We start from the raw sequence: 22,195 nt of genomic DNA, 5'->3' as shown, positions 1-22,195 counted from the left end.
CTCCCGATACTCTCCTCATGACAATCTCTCCAGAAACGATGAAAAGAACAAGCCTTACTCTCCCAACTCTAGCTCAACCCCAATGCTTCATTGAGATACCAAAGTAGCATCTTCTTTGCCATGGTCTTGTAGATGCCGTGCAGCATCCAGCTGATCTTCCGCAGCGAATCCGACAGGCGCGCCAAATCCCCAACACTACACTTAACCGAGTCGAGGCCAAACCCCTTGTAAGCCAAAGCGTTCTCGATGACCTTCTGTGCCTTTTCCAGCTCGTCAATGATCGGCCCCAGCTCAGGGTCGCGATCCCGGTAGCCACCGTCGTATCGCTGCGCCACGAGGGTGCCGGGGACCGGATTCATCGCGTAGCACTCGATCTTCCACGCCATGGTGCCTTGTGCCCAAAAGGGGAAGATTCGGCGGATGAACTGCGCCGAGTGCCACAGTACGGTCTTAACATACCACTCGAAGCTGGTATAAAGCAACCAATCCTGATACCAGCCGATGGCACAGACGAAGTGGAACACCGTCTTCTCGAACACATCCGAAAACGATAGGCCCTGACCTCCCGCGGAGGCGGGTGGATGGGATTGTGAGCCGCCAGATCGAGGAGGAGGGTGTCTTCGGTTCAACAGGTCCCGTACCTCGAAGCCCTTGTTGCCAAGGATCTCACGTATAGACCGTTGGCGTGGGGATAGGACGAAGCTATGGACCAGGAACCTGAAGAACAGCCATCTCCAGGGCGAGTCGAAAAAGGAGGGTCTCTCCAGGCCGCGGGAGGGCTCGTCGATGGAAGTCGGTTCCCTGTGCGGCTCGTCAATCGACAGGTCCATGTCGCAGTCATAGTCGAACCGCTCGGCGCGGATGCGCTGGCGCAGCCATCGGTAACGGGTGAACGGGTGGCGTTTCCAAGATGGGATCGACGTTTCCCGCTTCTTGCTCGGGAGGGCGCCCCGGCGGGAGAATGGCCAGAAGGACGGCCAGAAGGACGGCCAGAAGGGCATTTCGCCAGTGTTCCGGCTGCGAGGGGCGTCCCGCAGAGTGGTGTGAAGATGGAGTGACAATATCGTTCGACAGCGGGCATTTATCTTTCGGTCTGGTTCCCCGGTTTGGTGGGCCTCACTGCTCGCTCAACCGTTGGACTGGGAATGAGCAGATTCTAAAAACCACGCACCACAATGCCCGCCCGGTTGGATTTGTTGAGCATATCAATGGTGATGAGCGCTTTGTCAAATCAGACCCCAATCGTACGCTGCAAGCTGCTGCCATGTTTCTGGGAAGGAATAGCCTCATATATCGGTATCGTGGGCAAGTACGGTCGCCTCAACCTCGCACTTTCTGGCGTGCTGGTCACTGTGAAGCTTGAGGTTTATATTTGATGGAAGTGGCACACGTCAGTTGAAACGTTCTTGAGAGGTTGCAAGGCATTGGATACGGGCATGCCTTCGATTTGACAATATGAACCATGGGTGATATCTTCGTTCACTCCTACCTTCCGGCAAGGCATTAAAACAAAATTGGATCGGAACCAACAAGTACTCGGGTAGTATGCTTCCCGCTAATGCATCTTTGTACGTAGAAAAGTGCTTGATGCATTGAAAACCGCAAGTGAGTTCCCGGTGCCTGCCCCAGGTACACAAAAGGAATATTTCCTGTGTTGTGTCCACATGGCCTGGTCTATACTTGGAGATATACTTTAGGTTGTAGGTGTTTTGGGATTTTGACTCGGGATGCACTTTGACTAAGCTCCCTATATCGCAACTTCCATATTTTGAATGACATTGACACCAACTGCACTACGCTCGCTCTCTAGACTCTCAGGCCGTGGGTTGGAAGTGAGTCATTATCACGTGAGCAAAGATTGAGTCAGCACAAAGAAGCTGAACCTCAGCTACAATGATGTTTACAATTTCGCGCATTAAACCCAACCAAATAGGTCGATTTGGATGTAATCACGGTCGAAAACAATGTCAGGAGTGACTGACTTGTCGGTGCTCAAGCGCATACGCCCTTACCTGACGAGGTCCGAGGAGGACCAACGGCCGGTGGTATTGATGACCTGCGGGATCGCCGGTATGCGCTGATTACATCCAAGACTGCTGCTATCTGAACTCAAATATGGCTAAGCATATAAAGGATCGGGGAAAACTACCTTAGCCAAGGCTGTCATCGCAGAGCTGCCCCAGTTCTCACGTATTTCCGGCGACGAGATCATCCACGAGCGGCACGGGCTCTACGGGGTGGACTACCCAGCCAACGATGCCCTGTACCAGCAATACCAAGAAGAAAACGACGCGATCATCCTGCAACGATTCCACAGCCTGCTCGAGCAAGGCAGAGACGTCATCCTGGATCGGTCCTTCTACGCAAAGGAGGACCGGGACGAATTCAAGCGGATCGTCGAGGAGCACGGGGGCCGCTGGGCCCTCGTCTTCTTCAAGGCCGTGGACAAGGAGACGCTGTGGGAGAGAATCCGGCACCGGAGTGCACAGCCCAAGGAGGCGAACTCTGCGCTCGATATCTCTCGCGAGACGTTCGAGATGTATTGGGACGGGTTCGAAGACCCGCAGGGGGAAGGGGAGATTGTTGTTGAGATCTGACTACCTACGATAGCAAAAGTGATTTTTATGCTAGTTGATTTATGGTTTTTGTTTGTTTGTACTGGGGAGGGAAACAGCTTTTTCGTGGGAAAAAGAAAATGGAAACTCTCTATGGTCTAACTCATGTCCTCATATCCTAGCTCTCATGATCATCATGTAGTCCCTTGCAATACAACCCATATCTGACTTCACTTTTTCATTCTCGACTCCGGCATTCCCACGAACGCCGCCAGCCAACCCCGTGCCCCGTGGCTCGAGTGGGATTGGGAGCTGCTGGAATGGTGTCTAGAGCGGCTTGAGTGGTGCTCATGGTCCCCCAAGCCGGCGCTGACAAATCCGGGGCTTCGGGCCTTGCGGTGGCGTTTCCCATGCCTCTCGTCTTTGTGTCCCGGGACCCTGAGGTCGCTTTCTTCGCGGAAGTCTAGAGCGATGCTGTGGCGGTGGTCGCTGTGCGTAGCGGTGTGTGGCCGACTGTACTCTGTCCAAGCGCGGGATGTCGGAGGCCTCTGGGGGCGTTGTTGCTTGGGAAGCCAAGGAGCGTTAGGGCGAGGGCAATCATGGACCACGGTTTTGTCCGCCTCGATGCGGTAATGAGAGCATATGTAGACTTGCACAAAAGTCACGCCGTTCGAGCGCGGGCTTTCCGTCTTGCCTCGGCTTTGGTCAGCGAGCGTATGCCTTCGCCGCCTTGGCTTCTCCTCGTCTGCCGGTTCCACGCGGGAGTAGTCTGCCTCTTGTTGTTGCCGATATGCAGACTCGGTTCTTGTCGGACTAGCGTGGGATCGGGGCGAGCCCGAATAGACATCATTATCGTATCTTGGATCCTCGTAATCAAACCGTGGCGTCGAATCATCGGCCAGGTCCTCTTGAGAAGCCCAATTCGTCTCGGGCTCATACACGACCGACCTGGAGCGTGTCTCGCGCGAGACTGGTCGTTGACGGTGATACACTTCTTCTTCTTCTTCTTCCGCCGCCTCCTCTTCTTCTTCTTCCTCTGGTATCTCCTGGTAAATCAACGGGTCTTGACTCTCAAGGTAATCAAACACATTGACAGTCGCCGTCCGTGGCGTCGTGGGATCGGGGCTCGTCCGTCTCGAAGTGCAGGATGCACCTCCATCTTCGCCTGAATCCTCGCCTGCAACCTCATCTGGAAGCTCGTCTGCATATTCTTCTGCATCTTCGTCAGCATACTCTTCAGTATACTTGTCTGCAACCTCATATGCATAATCTCCATCTTCGTCTTCATACTTGCCTGTGTCCTCGTCACCAGTCACCTCGCCCAGGCCACCGTCCTCGTCAGACAAATAGTCGGTCTCGGCGATGGTGGTGGTGGTGTCGTCCTCGGAGCTGGACTCCGAATCATCTCTCCGACACTCCGCGAAAGAGACCAGCCCGGTCTTCTTGCGGCATTGGTGGCAGCTATACTCACGCTCGGTGCTCGCAAGGGTCTCGCAGCTTGGTGACGCCTGAAGCACCGCCGCTTCCCGCTTCCTCAGCGCCAGGTAGAGAGAGCGCTCGAAACGAACATCGACTCTCTTGCCACAGACGGGACACTTGCTTCTGGGGCTCCCCATGTTGGGTTCGGTGCAGGCCAAGCAACATCTGTGACCGCACGAGATGTCGCAGGGAATGTCGCCTACCGACCCATCGGGGACTCGAGGTGTCTGTTTCTGCCGGAGGCACCGGTTGCACCTGTACGACTCCCGCTTTGCCTTCGCCTTCGCCTTGGTCTTCGCGGTCGCGGCCGCGGTGGTTGCGGCACGACAAGACTCCCTCTTCACCTTCGCGGTCTCGACTGCGGTGGCGGTGGCGGTTGCGGCGCGGTGGTAATCGACGTTGAGGCTCGATGAGCTCGCAAAGGCGTTGTGGGACCTCATTGCGCTTGGGAGTAAGCGCTCTCACGACAAGAGCTGGCGGCGTATTCGAAAGATCAGGTCATGAGAGACGGGTCAATCTGCTAGGATTTGTTTTTTGTTGTCCTTTTTTACACTAGAATTAGAAACATCTTGGATGTGTTGGGTCGGCTTGGAATTTAAAGGGGTAGGATATGGATAGCGGACAAAGAGCCCGCCCCCTGAACTGTTGGTTCAGTAGATGACAAACATGACAAAAGCGGATGTTTCTTCATTCTTCATTCTTCAATGAGAGGAGGTTCTTTGTTGTTACACAAAACAACCTTTTCTTCTCCCGCCTTCTTTCAGAGTTTGGTTTTCTTCGATTCTTGGCGATGGTGGTTTGGGGGAACTCCGGCGATGAAGGTTCGCATTGACTTTCCAGGCCGCCTCCCACACAAGCCCGCAGGAGACTGCTAAAACGAAGGACATATACTATGGAATAGTGGATCGAAGAGAAGGATCAGGATCAAAACTGTCATCCTCGTGCGACACACACAACCTTGCAACCCCGAAATCCAAACCCGGCCGCAGATCATCACCATCAACCCCTGTTGTCCCGCTTTCGCAGCCGGCATGTGAGCCCCCCGTCCACGCGGTAAAACCAGCGCGACACCGCCTTCCAATCCTCCGTGGGATCGATAATCTCGATCTCGTACCGCGTGAGCAGGGTCGCAATAACCTTGTACATCTCCATCTGGCTCAGGTGCCGACCGAGGCAGATCCGCGACCCGGCCCCGAACGTCAGGTCCGACGCGTTCCACAGCCGCATGCGCGCCTGGTACTTCTCGCTCGTCTCGCCGTCTTGTTGGAGCCAGCGGTCGGGGATGAACTCGTCGGCGTCGGCGCCGAAGATGGCCTGGTTCCGGCCGAGGACGTAGGGGTTCATGCCGACGGTGGTGCCGCCGGGCACGACGCTCCCGTCGGGCAGGGCCAGGCCGGATTCCGGCACGATCCGCTCCACGGTCATGGAGACGGAGGGGTGGAAGCGCATGGCCTCGCGGGCGGCCGCGTCCAGGTAGGGGATCGATTTGGCGGCCGCGTAGGAAGGCGCTCTGGTCGGGTCGAGTCCCGCCGCGAGAACGTCGGCATTGAGCCGCTGCCACACCCGCGGCGAGCGCAGGCAGTAGTAGAAGAGCACCTTCAGGACGATGGCCGTGGTGTCGGCCCCGGCGACCACGTTGAGCAGGAGGTAGGCGATGATGGTCGTGCTGTCGACCACGTCCGGGTGCGACGTCTGGGAGTCGATGAAGTACTGCAGGAAGTCGGGGTTCTGGGGGTGGAAGTTCGCATCGTCCCCCCTCAAGCGCGGGAACAGCGATTCGGCGGAGATGCGCGTCGCGTTCGCCAGATTGGGCGGGCCGATGTGCACGAGGGGGTTTTTGTCCAGCCAGTGATCGAGCCAGGGGATCTGCCCGACGATGCCCAGGTAGTCCTGGGCTCGGTCCCCGATGTCCTGAGAGCCGTCAAAGTCGCAGCCTTTTTCCATGTACCCAAACCTTTTGCTAAATGTCACGGCGCTTATGAAGTCCCATGCAACTATAGATGGGCGGGTGAGGGCAAAGTGTCAGCGATGTTAACCAATCAAAACTGGCTGATGGAAGGACCACGACTTACAATGTTTTAGCCACTCATCAAGGAGGCACGGTTGACCCTGCTGGATGAAGCGCTTTTCCAGATGGCCACAGAAGTCTTCAAGGACCTCGTCCATCAGGGGCTCCGTAGCCAAGACGCTCGAGTTCGAATAGTGCCGCACAATCGGCTTCTTGAGGGTGGCGTGCTTGGCCGTGTCGGTCTCACTGAACAGGTTGTACAAGATCTTACCATCTACCATGGTACTGTTGACCTTGTAGAAGTTTGACTGCAAATATGAGTATCACCCGTGGCAAGTGTATGGGAGGGATGGAGAGATAGGAACAACGGCCACTCACCTTTTTCCATTTTCCATCAGTGTTATAGACTGTCCTGATCAAGGAAGGGATGTCCAACTCCAGCAGGTTTGGCCCGGTCCGGACAACTGGCCCATACTTCTCATGGAGTTTCTTGATAGTGGGCGCATGCTGCCCAGACAGCGCAAGGCAAAATCTCCAGACGTTGGTCCAGCCTATCTCCCCCGTCATTGTTAGTATAAAATAGGGGCTGTGGAAGTAGGTAAAATTTCCTACCTGCTAAGATTGGTCCAGGGTACTTTCGCAGCGGCGATAGCTGGTAAGCGACGAGGTGCCATACAACTGTAATAAGCACCGTAGCGAAGATGATGGCCAAGACTTTAGACTTCTCGCCTTGGCCAAAGATGGACAGGACATGGCCGTAAAACACATCCCGTGGCACGGGAGAGGAAGTGTTGCAAGCCATTGGAAATGGATTGGTTTGACCTCATGCGTCTTAACTACAGTACAACGTTTCAAGCCGACTCGAGAAACTTTAGAAATGATGAGGAACCAACCAAATCTGCGCCGAGTCCTAGTGATGAGCTCTCTCTAATATATTGGACTGGGAGAAAGCTCCCGCAGGGCCCCAGCAGAGCCGCCAGATAGCAAAGTACTCCTCATTGGAGAAGATATGCCTCGGAAGTGACACAAATTGTGCCTACGCGAGACCTGCCTGCTCTCTCCAATACGACGCTGCAACAGCCCGCTCCCAAGAACCCAATAGCGACTGCAGGAGCCCACACCAAGCTCGCCTCACAGAACCCTTGGGTTTGTGTTGGAGGGTTGCGGCAGTTGTCTGATTCCTTTGTTCACTTGGCTGCATGGCCATTTGTAGTAAGGATCGGATCATACGGTCGCATCCAGCCTGATTTTTGACAAACAAAATACTTCAGGTTACATCATTCTGGTGGTACAAGGACTTTTCAAGTATAATCGTGACCCCCGAGTCTTACTAAGCAAAGCAACCCCATATGACTGCACATCCTTTCCCGCCTTGTTATCCTCACAGATCAATGGAGCTAGCAGGTCGAGCAAGGTTCGCACGCCAGTGGTGCTTGTTGATTGGGTCCTTCTGGTAGATGTTGACTTCGAAGAACCTATCATGGGTGCCGCACTTGTAGTTCTTGTACCTGCATAGAAAGATGGTTGCCGAGTGAGTATGCTACATATATTGATTTGTGGGAAGACGGGGTCCCGACACGCGGTAAGGGAAGAAGCATAACCAATGTATACTTACGAGTTCAGTTTCTGGAAGTTGGCCTGAATGAGATCGTCTTCGGCCACTTCGACGAACTCACTAGGAGAGGCCGAGGTGGGAGCAAAGTACCTCTTGGACTCCAGTGACCCGTAGTTGACCTGGCGGACAAGCTGAATTGCAAAAGGGGGGACCCCCGTTGGCAAAAGCACCCTTACTGTCGACATCATTGGCGGGAGATGCAGCTCTTGGGTAGGATGCCCATGCCATGAAGGTGTCAAACTTCCCCTCGTGCATCAGATACTGGGGACGGTAGGAATTGATAGAGTTGCAGCAAAACAGCGAAGACATGATGGGTAGGGAGTTGGAGCAACGGTTTGGTAGCAGGAAGACGATGAGATATCGATGGGGACAGAAGTAGAAGATCCGAGTAAAAGTGTAGGCTGTTCGAAGGGGACAGCAAGTCCTCTATATATCTTGCAAGATGGCCTGCTATGCTTGAAGAGCAACTCTTCCCCTTTGACTTACACACAGGCCATCATGCGTCCTGATTGGTCTTTCCCGGTTACTTTCAGCTAGTATTGGCCTTGCAGATTTTGAGGCCCTACCCTGTGCCAGTAGCCCATCTACCGAAACCATATCGTGAGTCTAAACCGTCTCAAGGTGTTGACCAGTTTGACCTGCCGATTTCCGATCGAAACCAAAAATAATTGCACTTCTCCTCCCGGGCCCTGTTTTGTGATTTCCCTTTTTCCTCTCTACGGTCGGCCCTGGTGGTGTCGCCGCACCCGCTCTCTATCGCCCACCATCTGACCAGTTTCTTTCGTTCTTTCGTTCTCTTCTTCTTCTTCTTCTTTCTCCTTTCTATACTTTCAAAGGAAGCGGCCGCTGTCTTCTCTTACTGAGATCTGGTCTGTCCTTCAATTAGCCAGTAGGCTGCAATCTCCTCCGTCCCAAGCCTAGTAAGAGGCCCCTTTTATTACTAGTCGAGAACCACAAGGGCCAGCCGGACCGAGCGATCAACACCTTCTAGCTGAACAGAAACACCGATCCCTTCAGTTCGTCAACCCTTCGTGGGTCCAGTCCGGGAACGAAGGTCCTCTTCCAGAATGGAGTTGGGACGATTTAGCTACTGCAGACGAGCCTGCTGGACAGGACGGTCAGGTCGAGGAAGCAACGCCGCCGCGAGCGAATGAAGACGACGACAACACTAGCAATCCGCAAATCCCACCACAGAACAATAGCAATGATCCTCATGACCCGCCAGAACCAGCCGTTCCGGGCAACCGGTTCCAGTGTCCAGAGTGTCCAAGGTACTTCCGATACAAGAAGCAGCTGACGTACGTTGCCACCACCCAAAGGTGACCCTTCCAGTCGAGCAGCAAGAACATTCCTAACACGTGTCCATCTTAGTACGCACCTCAGAACGCATACTCGCCCGTTCCATTGTCAAGTTGCAGACTGCGGTGCGAGGTTTGCCCTGAAGAAAGACCTGGAGCGCCATGCCAAAGAGGTTCACAGCCCAACGCGTTGGTACTGTACCGTTCAGGGGTGCAAGTACAAACTAGCCGTAGAGGGTACCGCGCGAAAAGCGAACTTGGACAGACACATGAGGACGCAGCACGGCGTTGCTGCGCCTTGAGTCGCACTCAGCAGGTAGTCAGAAGGATACTGTAGGCCAATAACGACACAATCATTGCAAGACGTGAATGACTTGAATGTGAAGAGTTCATGACTCAGATAAAAGTTGTGTAAACAAATTGGGTAGCCATCTCATCATATTTATTGGGTATCATACTCATTACATGCTCTACTCATTTGCCGCCTTCAGGGCGTATATCCTCACTTCCCAATCCATTCATTTCATGGCGACTATCTGCGCCTGCGGAAGCGGCTTCCAAAGGCAGGACCACCCTTTGCTCCATTGTTTCGCAACTTGAGTCGCTTGAAGTTGGCGTGCGCCAGCTCGTTCACCTTCCTCGCGGCCTTCTTGATGGCACCTTCCTTCTTCTCTACATCCTTGCCGTTGTCCTCCTCGGTAGTCTTCTTGGCCTTGGTGATCTTCTTGGCTTTCTTGACCGGCCTCTCGCCGTTCTCCTTGTCGCTGCCGGGCTCGTCGTACTCGGAGCCTGATGCGTCATCCAGCGGATCGTCACTAGCAGCCGGCTTCGCCGAGTCGTATTGGATCTCGGGAACCACCCGGTTATCGTCGTCCGCATCCCGGAGAGCATCACCTGAGGTCTGGCCCGGTCGCTTGGATCTCGTCGGCCGCATGTTGACCTTTCTTGTGGTTCGCTTCTGGCCCTTCTTCTTGTAGATCGGCAGAGGCAACCCATCCTTGCCGACCTGGTTCTCATGGTCACTGTCGTATAGGCCCTCATCATCGAAACCACCAAGCAACTGCCCAGCCTGGCTGTCAGGGACCAGAATGTCGTCCTTTGGTTTGGACGATTTTGTCGTTGTGGTTGGCGCACCCTCGTTCTCCATGTCATGCAAGGCTTCAAGTTCCTCATCCAACTTCTCCTCTTCCATCTTCCGCAGATCAGCCACCACGCTGCTGAGGCCTCGCCCTAGAGGCTTCCGGGGCAATCGGACAGGTTCTGGAGATTTGTACTCGGTATTCTTGTCCATGGCAGGCATGGGTGCCCGCCTGAGGAAGGAGGGCGTGGAGAACAAGAGCTTGTTGACAGTGCTGGGAGTGTTGGCACCTTGGTTGCCATCGCGGTCCTTCAAGGGCGTCATGAAGATGGCTCGCTTGCTCGTAGATATGGGCGTGTCGCTGGCTTTGGTGTCGCGAGAGAGGTCTGTGTCACCGAGCTTCCTCTTACTAGGAGTAGCCTGGGTGGTCGTCAGGTCCGGCGGAGCGACATCACCAAGTCTCGATTTGGACGGCGTCTTGTCATCTTTCTCCTCGAGCAAGTCGAACAGCCCTAGCACGCGGCCGTCACGATGAGGGGTGGGACCGATGGATGTCGGAGCGGCGGGGCTGAACAGTCTACGGATCGAGGGGGTCTCGACCTCGTCGAAGATGTCGTGATGCCGCGAGATGGACGGAGTTGTTTGCGACTTGCGCTGCTTGGAAGGAGTGATGTTGATATCCTCTCCCGACTTGCGCTTCTTGGATTTGGCGTCTTGTTTCGGGGGAGGGATTTTCCCGTCCAAGATGTCGCGGACTTGCTGGTACTTCCGATACTTTTGGGCTACGGCAACGCGTGGTGAGCAGGAAGGGTCGAGAAGAGGATTTGGTGATCTGGGCTGGACTCACCTATGTCGGGGTTTTGCTTGATGGCCTTGCGGTCTGGCTTCTTGCCGTCATTTCTCTTAGCCCAGTCGCCTTCGAACAGCTTCAACTGGGCACGAAGGTCCTGCGCCTTGGCCTCGTAGCTCTTTCGAGTTTCTTCTTGCATGGCCGGTCTGGAGAGTACAGTACAAAGTGGGATCCGGGTATTCTTCGAGTAGTCCAATCTTAAAATTCAGACAATGATAAAGGAACAAAGATAGGCTATCTGCAGAAGGCTGTATATAGAACGTAGGGAGGATCTGCGACGGGACGGGAATATGCAGAAACGATCCACAGGTACGCGATGTGGGAGAAGGTCAATTAAAGCAGGACGCGCTTTGGAGGAACGGCATGCAATCACCTACGCGTTTTCGCGCATTGGCCTGGCCCACTCTGTGCTCAGTGGCCTGGACTGTTACAGTAGTTACCCCTGTTACTGTAAGTGGGTGAAAGTGCTAATGTGGTAAAAACTGTAACGATTTTTTGAGCCAGCCGATTTTTTAATAGTTTATTATAATATTGTAAATTTTAATTAGTTCGCGAAAGGTTATAGTTTTAAAGGTTAATATAAAGGGTTTTCGAATTTTTATAAACCCGGTTTTATTAATAAAATAACGGTAAAATAAAGGAATTAAAAATAAACTTATTATTTTAATAAAGTTTTATTAATTAAATATTATTATAACGTGGTTTACTATTAAGCGGGCTATATTATTAAGCGGGCCACTTTTTTTAGTTTTTAATACACTTAAACTTTAATACGTAATATTTTTATAATTATAATACCGATTTAATTTAAAAAAGATAAAATCGTTTTAATAATTTAAGCGACGCGAAATCCGATAAATCCTTTAAGCGAACGAGCTGCTACGAAAGTATATAACGTCCCTTAAGCTACTTTAAATTATCGAATTAATAGCCGAACCTCACGACGCGAAATTTAATATTTACGATATAAATTAAATCTAATAAAAAAGGAGGTGTTTCGTAATTATATAATTAATTTAAATACTCGAGGGATGCCTTTTAATTTTAATGTTGTGAGAAATATAGTTAATCTTTTTTACCGCGTCGCGCGGCGGCGACCGCGTCGGTAAGCACTGGGTTAAGCGCTTTATCGATCGGAACCCGGACTTTAAAACTCGAATAAATCGTTAATACGATTACTAGAGGGCTTTTTATAAAAATTTAAGTATTATTTTCGGCTAGTTTAAGCTGGTCGCGAATATTAAGGCGAAATATAATATTTTTAACGAAGACATTTTTAATTTTAACGAGACCGGTTTTATAATAGGTATAATCGGGTTAACACTCGTCGTAATACGCGCCGATCGGCGTAGAAAGGCGAAGTCGGTCCAATTTAATAATCGGGAATAGTTAACGGCTATTAAATGTATTAATTTTTAAAGCTAATATATTCCGCCGTTTTTAATCGTTTAAGGCTAATATTACTTTACGAATTAAGCTCGCGAATGCGATTTATTAAACGACTAAGTAATTAAACCGACTTTTAACGGCTAAACCGATAACGAGATAAACTTAAATTAAATTAAACACTTCGATAAATATATTAAGTCGCGAACGAAGGGTCGTTATCGCTTTTAATCCTTAACGGCTATAAAAGCTATATTTCGGCGTAGTTTAAAGTATATTATAAGAATAACGATATTATTACGCTTAGTATAACTCTTTATTTTTTTTTACTTGCTTTAATTATTAAATATAACACTTTATTCGCCGTTAAAGCGCGCGTATTTAAAAAAAATCAAGCTGTTTATTAAGGCGTTAATAAACTATATTACGAAGTTAAAGTTTTTAATCGCCTTTAAAGCTACGTATTTTATTATTTTTACGGAAAATAATATTAAATTTAAATTTAACGTATTTAGTTTAGTATTTTATTACCCGGACGAGGTAATTAATAAGTTAAATATACGTCTCTAAACGTTTACACTTAACCCGTCGCGTTCGGGGACGGTTAATATTTATAACCTTTAAACGCCGTTTAATTTTTAATAAACGACTAAACACTTTATTTTTATTAAAAATAAGGTTTTTACTTATTAAAGAAGCTCTTCGACGCTAATTTTAAATACTATAAACTAAATAGCGAAGGGTATAAATAGAATGGCTTATAAAATAACCCTTATACGCGATCGGATGCATATGTTAAAGGAGGCCAATTTAGCACTTTCGAAGCGCCGGAGAGCTAAAAAGTTACGTGTCCAGCTTAGAGGGGCCCTTACTATACAGGAATTATAAGAGCTACAGGACGAAAAGGCAAAAGGGAAGCGTCGAGCGACTGATGAGAGTGAAACAGGGGGTTCGTCGAAGCGGAGGACGACCGGTGAAAGGCGCTGCGGTGTCTGCGGCGAGACAGGTCATAATACGCGAACATGTGAAAAGGACGTAGAATTAAGTAGCGATTCCGATAACGAGTAATTTTAATTAATTTAAAGCGTTATAATTAAATTAATTTATATAAAAATAGTAAAGTATAAAAAAAATAGCTCGCTTAATAATATAGCCCGTTTAATAATAAACCACGTTAAATTAAATAACGAAAAATATATAACTATATAATCGTGTATAAAATAACCTTTATAAAGGATTAAATACGCATATTATAAAAGGCTAATTTAGCCTTTTCGAAGCGCCGGAAAGCTAAAAAATCGCGAGTCCAGCTTAGAGGAGCCCTTACGATTAAGGAATCTTAAAGGCTGCAAGACGAGAAGGTAAAAGAGAAGCGGCCAGCGATTAATAAAGGCGAAAATGGGGGTTCGTCGAAGAGGCGCGCGACGGGCGGCAGGCGCTGTGGAATCTGCGGCGAAACAGGCCACAATGCGCGAACATGTGAAAAGGATGTAGAATTAAGCGAGGAATCGGATAGCGAGTAGTTTTAATTAATTTTAAGCGTTATAATTAAATTAATTTATATAAAAGGGTCGAGAAGTAAAAAAGAGTAACCGGCGAAGTAATATAACCGACTTAGTAGTAAACCACGTTAATTATAATAATAAAAACTTATTATTATAAAAACATTTACATTAAATAATTATTTTTTAAATAAAAATCCTTTTAAATTTCTAATTAAAATTTAACATTTAAAAAACACCGTTATTTAATTAAACCGTAACGTTTTTAAAACTTTATTATATTAAATAATCGTAAATTATTAATAGAAATTAACGTTACTTAATAATATAAATATAATCGAATTAATTTCGATAATACTTTTAAACTTTATTTTATTATATAATAAATATATTAAAAACTAGTTTAAAAAAATACAAATCGAAAAATTTTAAAATTTTAAAAAAGAAAATATACTTTTAACTATATTAACCGATTTTAATAGTATATTTAAATAAGTTTTAAATAAAGTAAAATTAAAGCATTAACCGATTATAAAAACGCCGTAAAAGTTAATATTTAGAAAAATAAAATTATTAAATTTAATAAAAAAACGAATGTTTTAATAAAAAATTATTAATTATTTATTTACGTTTAAAAATAAATTAATAATATAACGTGTAAAAAATAGTAAATAAATTATCTTAAAAGAATATTTTAAATTTTAATAAATATATTATTAATTTAATATTAATATTATAATTTTACGATATTTCCTTTTTATTATTTATTTAACGTGTATATTATAAAATACAGCTTTTTAATAGTGTTTTTATATCGAAATAATAAGCTTTATAATAGGTTACGTATAAGCCGTAAAGTGTTAGTATAAGTGAAACTATAACCGAAATTCGAGCCTAACTCTCTTACAGTAACAGGGGGTAACCACTGTAAACAGCGAGTGGGCTTTGTCGATTTTACAGGGGGTTTGACAGCAGAGCGGGTAACAAGGCGGGGCAGCTTGGGCGTTACGCGATCAGATTGTGGGGGGTCATCCCTATCGCTGGAAGCCCAGAGCAGCTTACAACATGTCAAGTGTATTCAAAGAAAACACAATTGGGGTTGTCGTTCAGTAGGATTGCATAAGGACTCGAAATAATTGTATTCCAAGTAAAAGATGCTTCGATAACATAACGAAGTAATACTATTCAGAGCACATCCATCTCAAAAGTACTTTTAGAACATGCACTTCCCCGGTGCCGCTGAACTAAACCCAAACCAGTAGAGAGTACTTAAGCTGACATGTCCCGTCCCGCAACTCAGTCCACAACCATCGCCACACTTCACCGTAAAAGACCAAATCAGCTTGCCATCCGAATTGACTGCAAAACTCACATCTTTATCTTCATCTTCATCTTCGGCTTTAGAAACCGTCAGACTTGGGTCTTTTTCGCATACTGACCACGCATCCAATCTACCTTCATCCTACAATCACTCGTTTACCGAATACATGGACTTGGCGGATGACGGAAATATCGACATCAAATCCAAGGTCCTTCAACACACACTAGCCCAAGTCGCAACCAGACAAGACGGAGATACCGACTCTTCTGGTGGAAAATGCTGCGTTATCTGCCTTGATAACATCTCGGAGCCTTGCGAGGCCCAGCCCTGCAAGCACAGCGACTTTGACTACCTATGTCTCTTGAGCTGGATACAAGAGCAGCCAAAATGCCCGCTGTGCAAGGCTGGCATCCGAGAAGTCCGCTATGACTTTGATGACTTAGCCCGTCAGACATCATGGAAGACATATAAAGTCCCAGAGCCCAAGGTGGAAAAGGTCGTCACTTCGGTCCCGCAACGACCACGGCCGCCGAGACGCAATGTACCTTACTACACGGCCCCCGGAGACACCAGGACGTGAATCTCACACCAAACGTGGCCGAAGATGAGGCTGTCTTGCTCCGCCGTGAAGTCTACCGGGACCAATTGTACTCGCTGCACGTAGGATCAAATCGAGTATCGCAATACCGCGATCTGACACCGCAGCTTTTCGAGCAGGATCCTACGTTGGTGTCGCGCGCCCGCATGTGGTTGCGAAGGGAACTGAAGGTGTTTGAATTCCTCCACACGCCGCTATCAAATCCTCAAGGGGCCGACGACACCACTACCAGACGGCGCGCCAACAACGCCGAGTTCTTGCTCGAGTACATCGTCGCCATACTGAAGACTGTGGATATCCAAGGCAGCCAGGGGCAGGCCCAAGACATGTTGCAGGAATTTCTGGGGCGGGATCATGCCCGACTGCTTCTCCACGAGCTCAGGAGCTTTCTCCGGAGCCCCTTCACATCCCTCGGGGCCTGGGATAGTCATGTGCAGTATGACCAGTCCAAGAAGCGCCGGAGGACATCTAGCGACGAGCCTGAGGAGTCCGGTGGTCAAAGGTCTCGTTCACGATCAGAGGAGTGCCCATCGAATTCCCAGACTCGACCGAGAGGCGATTTCTATCGACCCGATTACTCATGATAGTGAAGAAGTATAACATAATACAACAACTAGCGAAATTTGCAGAATGTCAGTTAAGAAATCGTATGTGGGCCCACTGGCGTACGCGTACGCACTGAGACAAAGAATGTCCTTGAGCTTGGCTCCGAATTGAATCAAGAAGGCGGAATGGCTGAGTGATGTAACATTCTCGTCTTTTATGTCCCTTTCGTTCAGTTCTGCGCAGAAACGTCGACCCAAATCTGGGCTACGCCTGGTCAGCCAACATTATTCACTACAGCACAAGCCTAGTAATTTGTTGGGTTTGACTGCATTGTTGTGGCATTTCCAGTGGTATGTGCCTGGAGTCAAACGTGGTGCTACCCGGAGCAGCGCCCGTCCCCGCGTGCTGAATATGCAATACTATTGCAATCATATGGCTTCATTTAAGCTTTGAGCCTCAACAGAGCCGGCTCATCCCCTCCATATGGTTACGCAGCTTACTACAATGCACCCTACCCATCCCCTTCTGATCTCTCGGTAACTCCGACAACGGGGGATTGGCAAGGGAGGCAACGGGGAGTGCCGGCTTCTAGCGGCACAGTGCACTATCAGGAGGCCACTCTAGTCGATATCTGTCCGGGGTCCCCACAGCACACATGCAGGCCGATAGCCTAGGATAGGTTGGGTTACCCCCTAGGCGATCCCAGCAAACGTTGCATGAGATGGATACACAAGCAGCACAGGCTGCACAGCTGCGGGGGTGGGAGGATAATCAGATATTGACAGAAAGCTTGCTGACTGGCTGACTGGATGAACCAATGCCGGGGTACTGGGAAACGAAAGGTCCCGCGCCATCGGATTCACCTCCGTCCTCCGATAAGGGAAATGGGCAATGATGCTGGGAAACTCTGATAGCGATTTTCCTTGAGCGCTCACGTCGACAGCGTCTTGTCCGACTTTTGAGAGGCAGTCTCAATAGAATAATCCGTCTTCATCTGGGTTCCGTGCCATATCAGCGAGAATCTGTCCGACATTCATAGGTCTTGCGATACATCGATTGCGACTAAGCTCAAAGATGGCTTTCGGCTCTTTGGCGTTCTTCCAGCGCCATGAGCGAACTCCCGAGGAGAGGAGTCTCGTGCGGAGGCTCGACATTTTCCTCATGACTTTCGGATGTGTTTCTCAGAGTAAGTCTCACAGATATCGGAAATTATGAGCAATCGACTAATTTGAACCCATCGCCTGCTTTAGTTATCAAGTGTAAGTAATCCTTATCGTTGGGACAGTGTCTCATTCGTACGTGCGGCTCACGCGACCAAGATCTCGACCAGCAGAACTTCAGAAATGCTTATGTTTCGGGTAAGTCGAGTAAACAGACAACGCCAACGCTCGCTTCGCATCCTAACGAGCGCACAGGTATGAAAGAGGACCTTGGTCTGTATGGAAATGAGTTAAACTAGTAGGTTATCGAGCCGGGCTCCCACGTACCGAAGATTGCTAACACGGAGAAATATGAAGCTTCGAGATGCTATTCAATGTTGGCTACGCAATCATGTTGATCCCATCGCAAGTCATCCTGACTTATGTGCGACCAAGCTACTGGTTGTCGGGGCTAGAGATTGTATGGGGAGTCATCACTGGGCTTATCGCCGTCTGCCACAAGCCCCAGCAGATTTATGCCTTGCGCTTCCTTCTCGGACTGTGCGAGAGCAGCGCTTGGCCTGGTATGATGACACTTCTGAGTGAGTGAATCCCGTCTTGTCCCTGAGCATGTCTGTCATCGTATGCACCGAGATCTAACTCGTACAAATAGTGCACTGGTACACCCCCTCTGAACTGGCGAAGCGGATGGGTTTCTACCACTCGTGCCAAGCGGCAGGCTCCCTCATGTCAGGGGCACTTCAGGTAGCCATCACCAATACCCTGCACGGCGCCAGCGGTCTGCCCGGGTGGAGGTGGCTGTTCATCATTAACGCAATCATGACCGTCGTCGCAGGCGGCCTCGGGCTCTTCATGCTTCCTGACCTGCCCAACAACCCGAATCCCAGAGCGTTCTGGTTCACCAAGCGCGATGCCCGCTTGGCGATGGAGCGGTTGGAGCGCCACGGCCGTGCCGAGCCGAAGAAGATGACTTGGGCCAGTGCTAAGTATGACAACAGCTACCCATGCGCCTGTACCATTGATTGAAAGCTGCTAACCCTTGTACAGGCGTACCTTCTCGAGCTGGACAGTCTACTTCGTGTCGGTGCTCTACATCGCCACGGTATTGGCATCATGGGGCTACGCCTACTTCAACCTGTTCTTGAAGAGTCTGACGAACCCTGACGGATCGCCAGTCTGGTCCGTGACTCAGATCAACGCCATTCCAATGGGCGGTAGTGCTATCAACATCGTCTTCGGTCAGTTACGCCCGAGTATTTGAACGCTAAACTGTATTACTGACTTGCCTTTCGCTTAGTGTGGATCTGGGCTATCCTTTCCGATTTACTCAGGACACGCTGGGCTCTGATCGTCGCTCAATGTAAGAAGCTCATTCCAGATTCATGTTTGACAAGCACTGCTTACCTGATGCGTGTGTAGCTGTGATTGGTCTCATCCCATGCATTGTGATGAGTGTATGGACATCGCATCCTGACTCGACCCCGGTCGCCGCTGCGTACGCCAGCTACTTCATCTCCTTCCTTTGCCTGGGGACTGCGCCATTGATCTTTGCGTGGTTGTCTGATCTGTAAGCCTTTCTCTTCCCTTCCTATTCTAAAAGTAGCTTGACTAACGAGCTATCAGATTACCCCAAGACCCCGAGTCCCGTACGCTCATTGTCGGAGTCGCCATCGCTGTCTACTATGCCATATCTGCATGGTCGCAAGTCCTGGTTTGGCCAGCTGTACAGGCTCCTTACTGTAAGTAGCAGCAACAAACAATGTGACGTGTTTCGCGAGCTTACATTCTTGCAGATAAATATGGTTGGCAGTCATCCATTGCGCTTTGGATTCTGGTCATCATTATGACCTGCATTCTTCGCTACATTGACGTCAAGTATCTCCGGTATGTTACCCCAAGGCCGTGGTATTGAAGATCATCCTACTGACGGTTTAATAAAGCCCAAAGCGTGAGGCATTCCATGCGACGCTCATCGAAAGCGCAAAGACGGACGACCTGGAACCATCCGGTGCCGAGGGTAGCCAAGTCGCTGCCAAGAGTAGCGACACCAAGGCAGGGCACACAGATGTCACTCGCGAGTGAAGATCTCATCATCGTTGAGCGGTCGCGGCATGGTCGGCAGCTCATTTGCAGTGGCAGGAGTGCGATGAGGACTCCCCACCACCAGGCAAAGTGTCTGCCAAAGTCTGCTCAAATCAATCAATATTTACATATTTGATTGCACGAGAACTACGAACTGTTTTTAACACTAGCCTAATAATGATAACATCGTTTACGCGTAAAACTGCCCTTTCTCGAGGGGAAGTACCGGTCCCGGGGAGAAAGTCGCATGATGCACCGGTTCGCTGTCGTCCACTATCCCCCAAGCCAATCCGTGCTCGGACAGCTTCTCCTCGAACCTCCTCACCCTGTAGTACGCATACGACCCCGCGATCGGGTCCGGGGTTGAAATCACGCCCAGCTCGTCCCGGCTGGGGTGCCCTTGAGCCAATCCGACCGTGCCGGGAGCACCACTGCCCGTATGCAGTCCGACCGCCTCGACCCAGCTGCCGACGCGACTCCGCCGTTGGACCACCACGGTCTCTGATCTTCGTATCTCTCCCGCCTCTGGCTTTGTTTCACCGACCCCGCCAGCGCTCGCAGCCGCGATGGTCTGCGGGAAGAAGAAGGACGAGGTCGGACACGTCGCCGCGGCCAGGCTGGCGCTGCACGTGGCGAACAGCGGCATCCGCTCCGCGCCCATGTACCGCCGGAACCAGCCCACAGCCAGCATCACGCTGACCAGCAGCGTGAGCAGGCCCGCCACGGCGAGGATGGGCACGGTGGAGTAGCCCACCGCCATCATCACGGTCCTGGGCGGCACCGATGACGATGGTGACGACGATAGCGAGCCTCCGTCGACGCCGTACACCCCCACGCGCAGCAGGAACAGGCTCTCGCCCACGAGCCAGTGCAGCGCCGCGCACCCCATCACCAGCGGCAGCGACACGTGCAGCGGCAGGTGCAGGTGCAGCGTCGAGCGCTGCGCCGTGTCGGGCCGGGGCGCGCTGACGCGCAGGCCGCCGCGCCGGACCGCGAACCGGCTCACCTCGGCGTGCGCCAGCATCGCCGTCAGGGCCGCGTTGCACGTCGCGTAGACGTAGACGGCCGCGAGCTGCGGCGTGTGGGCTACGAGAGCGGTCGCGGCGGCGCCCCAGCTGTTCTCGGTCAGCTGGGCGGGGACGCCGGCGATGGTTTGGGGCGAGGGCTGGCCGAAACTGGTTAGGGATAGGTTCGATTCCAGGCCGAAGCCGAAGAAGAGGCCGATGATGGCGGGGATGAGGAGGATCGGGGGCAGGAGCCGTATGGTGAAGTTGGGGACGCCCTTGTGCCAGCGCGGTGCGGATTTCCGGCCCTGCTCCTCCATCGCTGCGGCTTGCTCGTCTTCGGGCTCCTGGCCGAAGCAGCCGAGCCGGGATCGGCGGGACCCGGGGACGTTGACGCCGGGCTCCAGCGTGAAGCCTGCCCTCTCGTGGGATCCCAGGACCGTGGTGCGGCGCCGCGACCGTCCGTTCCATGGTAGCGGCATCGGCTGGGTCGAGTTCCAGAACCCGACGGCGGTATCCTCTTCATCCTCCTCCTTCTCTTCTCCTATCCGCCCATCGCTCATGCCCACTTGCGCCCCCTGCGTCATGGCGGACGCTCTTCGTCCTCGGCGTCGGCGGGGTTGCTGGTGGTGATTGCGCTGCCGCTTCGCCTTCATGACCAAGCGTGCCGAGGCGAGACAGCGGCCTGCGAAGCGCAGGTCGGGCTCGCGCAGGTAGCTCGCGATGAGGTCGCCGTTGGTCACGATGCGCTCCTCGCTCTCGTACTTGGCTTCGCGGCGCACGGCGAACCAGGTGGCGACGAAGCAGAACAGCATCAACGCGTTGGCGCCCAGGACGGAGTACTGCAGGATCGGCAGGGCGCCCAGGCTGCATAGTGATGGCGAACCATCGGCGAAGCCATTCGCACTGATCGTCTCCGCGAGCGCCGCGTTCCACAGCAGGTGCAGCGGTAGCGTGCTGATGATCAGCAAGAGACCTATCGCCGCCCGGTTGAGTCCAACGTACGGCAGGTTCGTCAGGTTCGGCACGCCGATCCACAGCCACCGCTTCTTCCGGTGAACGAGGTCGATTTCGCCCCGCGTCGGCGACACGAGGATCTGCATGCAGTAGTTGGCGCAGGCCAGCAGGATGGTCGCGAGGATGTTGACGACGAGGCGCAGGATGATGGAGAAGGTGCGTGCGGTAGCGCAGTCGCCCTGGTAAAACGTGACGACCTCGTTGTTTATGTCAGCAGCGGGTTGCTGTACGTTGTCGTCATTGTTGTTCTCGCCATCGCCATCGCCATCGCCACCGCCACCGCCGCCTCCCTGGACTATCCGAAGTACGGCGAGCACGGTCGTGGCCGCGTTGAGGGCGAAGACGAGCGCGCAGACGAGGATGCAGAGCACGATTCCCGTGCGCCAGCCGCGGACGCGGTGCATGAAGTCGTCGAGGGCTTCGCGCGTTGTGCCCCTCTTGTCGTCGTGCTGGTGCTGGTGCCCGCTGCCGCGGCTGCCGAAGACGGGCGACTCCCGGAAGCGGTCGAGGAGGCGGTAGGGCGGGATGTATGAGGTGAAGTTGTGCGACGTCGTCGCCGGCGGGTCGTTGTCCTCGCTCCATCGCGAGACCGGGCGCTGCTCGGTCTGCGGTACGGGCTCCCAAGTTGCCATGCTTGGGGATCGTGGGGTGGGGGAGAGATTCATAATGGCATAACTAGAGGGGGAGAAGAGAGAG

At 51.3% G+C, this 22,195-nt stretch overlaps 10 protein-coding genes across 10 annotated transcripts; 5 read left to right on the top strand and 5 right to left on the bottom strand.

Moving 5' to 3' along the window:
• Positions 1-68: 68 nt before the first annotated feature.
• PG997_003394 (uncharacterized protein) lies at positions 69-1,001 on the bottom strand (the record flags this gene model as incomplete). Its single annotated transcript, XM_066807709.1, has 1 exon — positions 69-1,001. One exon carries the CDS (start codon positions 999-1,001, stop codon positions 69-71), a length of 933 nt encoding a protein of 310 aa, XP_066671327.1.
• Positions 1,002-1,964: 963 nt separating this feature from the next.
• PG997_003393 (ATP/GTP-binding protein) lies at positions 1,965-2,597 on the top strand (the record flags this gene model as incomplete). Its single annotated transcript, XM_066807708.1, has 2 exons — positions 1,965-2,070; positions 2,134-2,597. The coding sequence occupies 2 exons, from the start codon at positions 1,965-1,967 to the stop codon at positions 2,595-2,597; spliced, it is 570 nt and encodes a 189-aa protein (XP_066671326.1).
• Positions 2,598-3,154: 557 nt separating this feature from the next.
• PG997_003392 (uncharacterized protein) lies at positions 3,155-4,060 on the top strand (the record flags this gene model as incomplete). The annotated part of the gene is made up of 3 exons (XM_066807707.1): positions 3,155-3,269; positions 3,652-3,802; positions 3,868-4,060. The coding sequence occupies 3 exons, from the start codon at positions 3,155-3,157 to the stop codon at positions 4,058-4,060; spliced, it is 459 nt and encodes a 152-aa protein (XP_066671325.1).
• Positions 4,061-5,033: 973 nt separating this feature from the next.
• PG997_003391 (uncharacterized protein) lies at positions 5,034-6,844 on the bottom strand (the record flags this gene model as incomplete). Its single annotated transcript, XM_066807706.1, has 4 exons — positions 5,034-6,028; positions 6,107-6,350; positions 6,421-6,593; positions 6,655-6,844. The coding sequence occupies 4 exons, from the start codon at positions 6,842-6,844 to the stop codon at positions 5,034-5,036; spliced, it is 1,602 nt and encodes a 533-aa protein (XP_066671324.1).
• Positions 6,845-7,423: 579 nt separating this feature from the next.
• Positions 7,424-7,842, bottom strand: PG997_003390 (MFS multidrug transporter; the record flags this gene model as incomplete). Its single annotated transcript, XM_066807705.1, has 2 exons — positions 7,424-7,550; positions 7,658-7,842. 2 exons carry the CDS (start codon positions 7,840-7,842, stop codon positions 7,424-7,426), a joined length of 312 nt encoding a protein of 103 aa, XP_066671323.1.
• Positions 7,843-8,155: 313 nt separating this feature from the next.
• Positions 8,156-9,257, top strand: PG997_003389 (uncharacterized protein; the record flags this gene model as incomplete). Its single annotated transcript, XM_066807704.1, has 3 exons — positions 8,156-8,179; positions 8,675-8,955; positions 9,029-9,257. 3 exons carry the CDS (start codon positions 8,156-8,158, stop codon positions 9,255-9,257), a joined length of 534 nt encoding a protein of 177 aa, XP_066671322.1.
• A 230-nt stretch (positions 9,258-9,487) lies between these two features.
• PG997_003388 (DNA replication regulator SLD2) lies at positions 9,488-11,022 on the bottom strand (the record flags this gene model as incomplete). The annotated part of the gene is made up of 2 exons (XM_066807703.1): positions 9,488-10,815; positions 10,881-11,022. The coding sequence occupies 2 exons, from the start codon at positions 11,020-11,022 to the stop codon at positions 9,488-9,490; spliced, it is 1,470 nt and encodes a 489-aa protein (XP_066671321.1).
• A 4,236-nt stretch (positions 11,023-15,258) lies between these two features.
• On the top strand, positions 15,259-16,274 carry PG997_003387 (uncharacterized protein; the record flags this gene model as incomplete). Its single annotated transcript, XM_066807702.1, has 2 exons — positions 15,259-15,633; positions 15,666-16,274. 2 exons carry the CDS (start codon positions 15,259-15,261, stop codon positions 16,272-16,274), a joined length of 984 nt encoding a protein of 327 aa, XP_066671320.1.
• Positions 16,275-17,310: 1,036 nt separating this feature from the next.
• PG997_003386 (allantoate permease) lies at positions 17,311-19,478 on the top strand (the record flags this gene model as incomplete). The annotated part of the gene is made up of 11 exons (XM_066807701.1): positions 17,311-17,422; positions 17,556-17,594; positions 17,652-17,694; positions 17,754-17,977; positions 18,049-18,382; positions 18,444-18,634; positions 18,694-18,756; positions 18,816-18,963; positions 19,020-19,135; positions 19,190-19,280; positions 19,337-19,478. The coding sequence occupies 11 exons, from the start codon at positions 17,311-17,313 to the stop codon at positions 19,476-19,478; spliced, it is 1,503 nt and encodes a 500-aa protein (XP_066671319.1).
• Positions 19,479-19,668: 190 nt separating this feature from the next.
• On the bottom strand, positions 19,669-22,131 carry PG997_003385 (uncharacterized protein; the record flags this gene model as incomplete). Its single annotated transcript, XM_066807700.1, has 1 exon — positions 19,669-22,131. One exon carries the CDS (start codon positions 22,129-22,131, stop codon positions 19,669-19,671), a length of 2,463 nt encoding a protein of 820 aa, XP_066671318.1.
• Positions 22,132-22,195: the final 64 nt, after the last annotated feature.

This window comes from Apiospora hydei (assembly GCF_038363865.1).
Source record: "Apiospora hydei strain CBS 114990 chromosome Unknown utg000004l_segment0_segment0, whole genome shotgun sequence".
NCBI lineage: Eukaryota > Fungi > Ascomycota > Sordariomycetes > Amphisphaeriales > Apiosporaceae > Apiospora > Apiospora hydei.
This window is presented reverse-complemented; position numbering and strand designations above follow the sequence as displayed.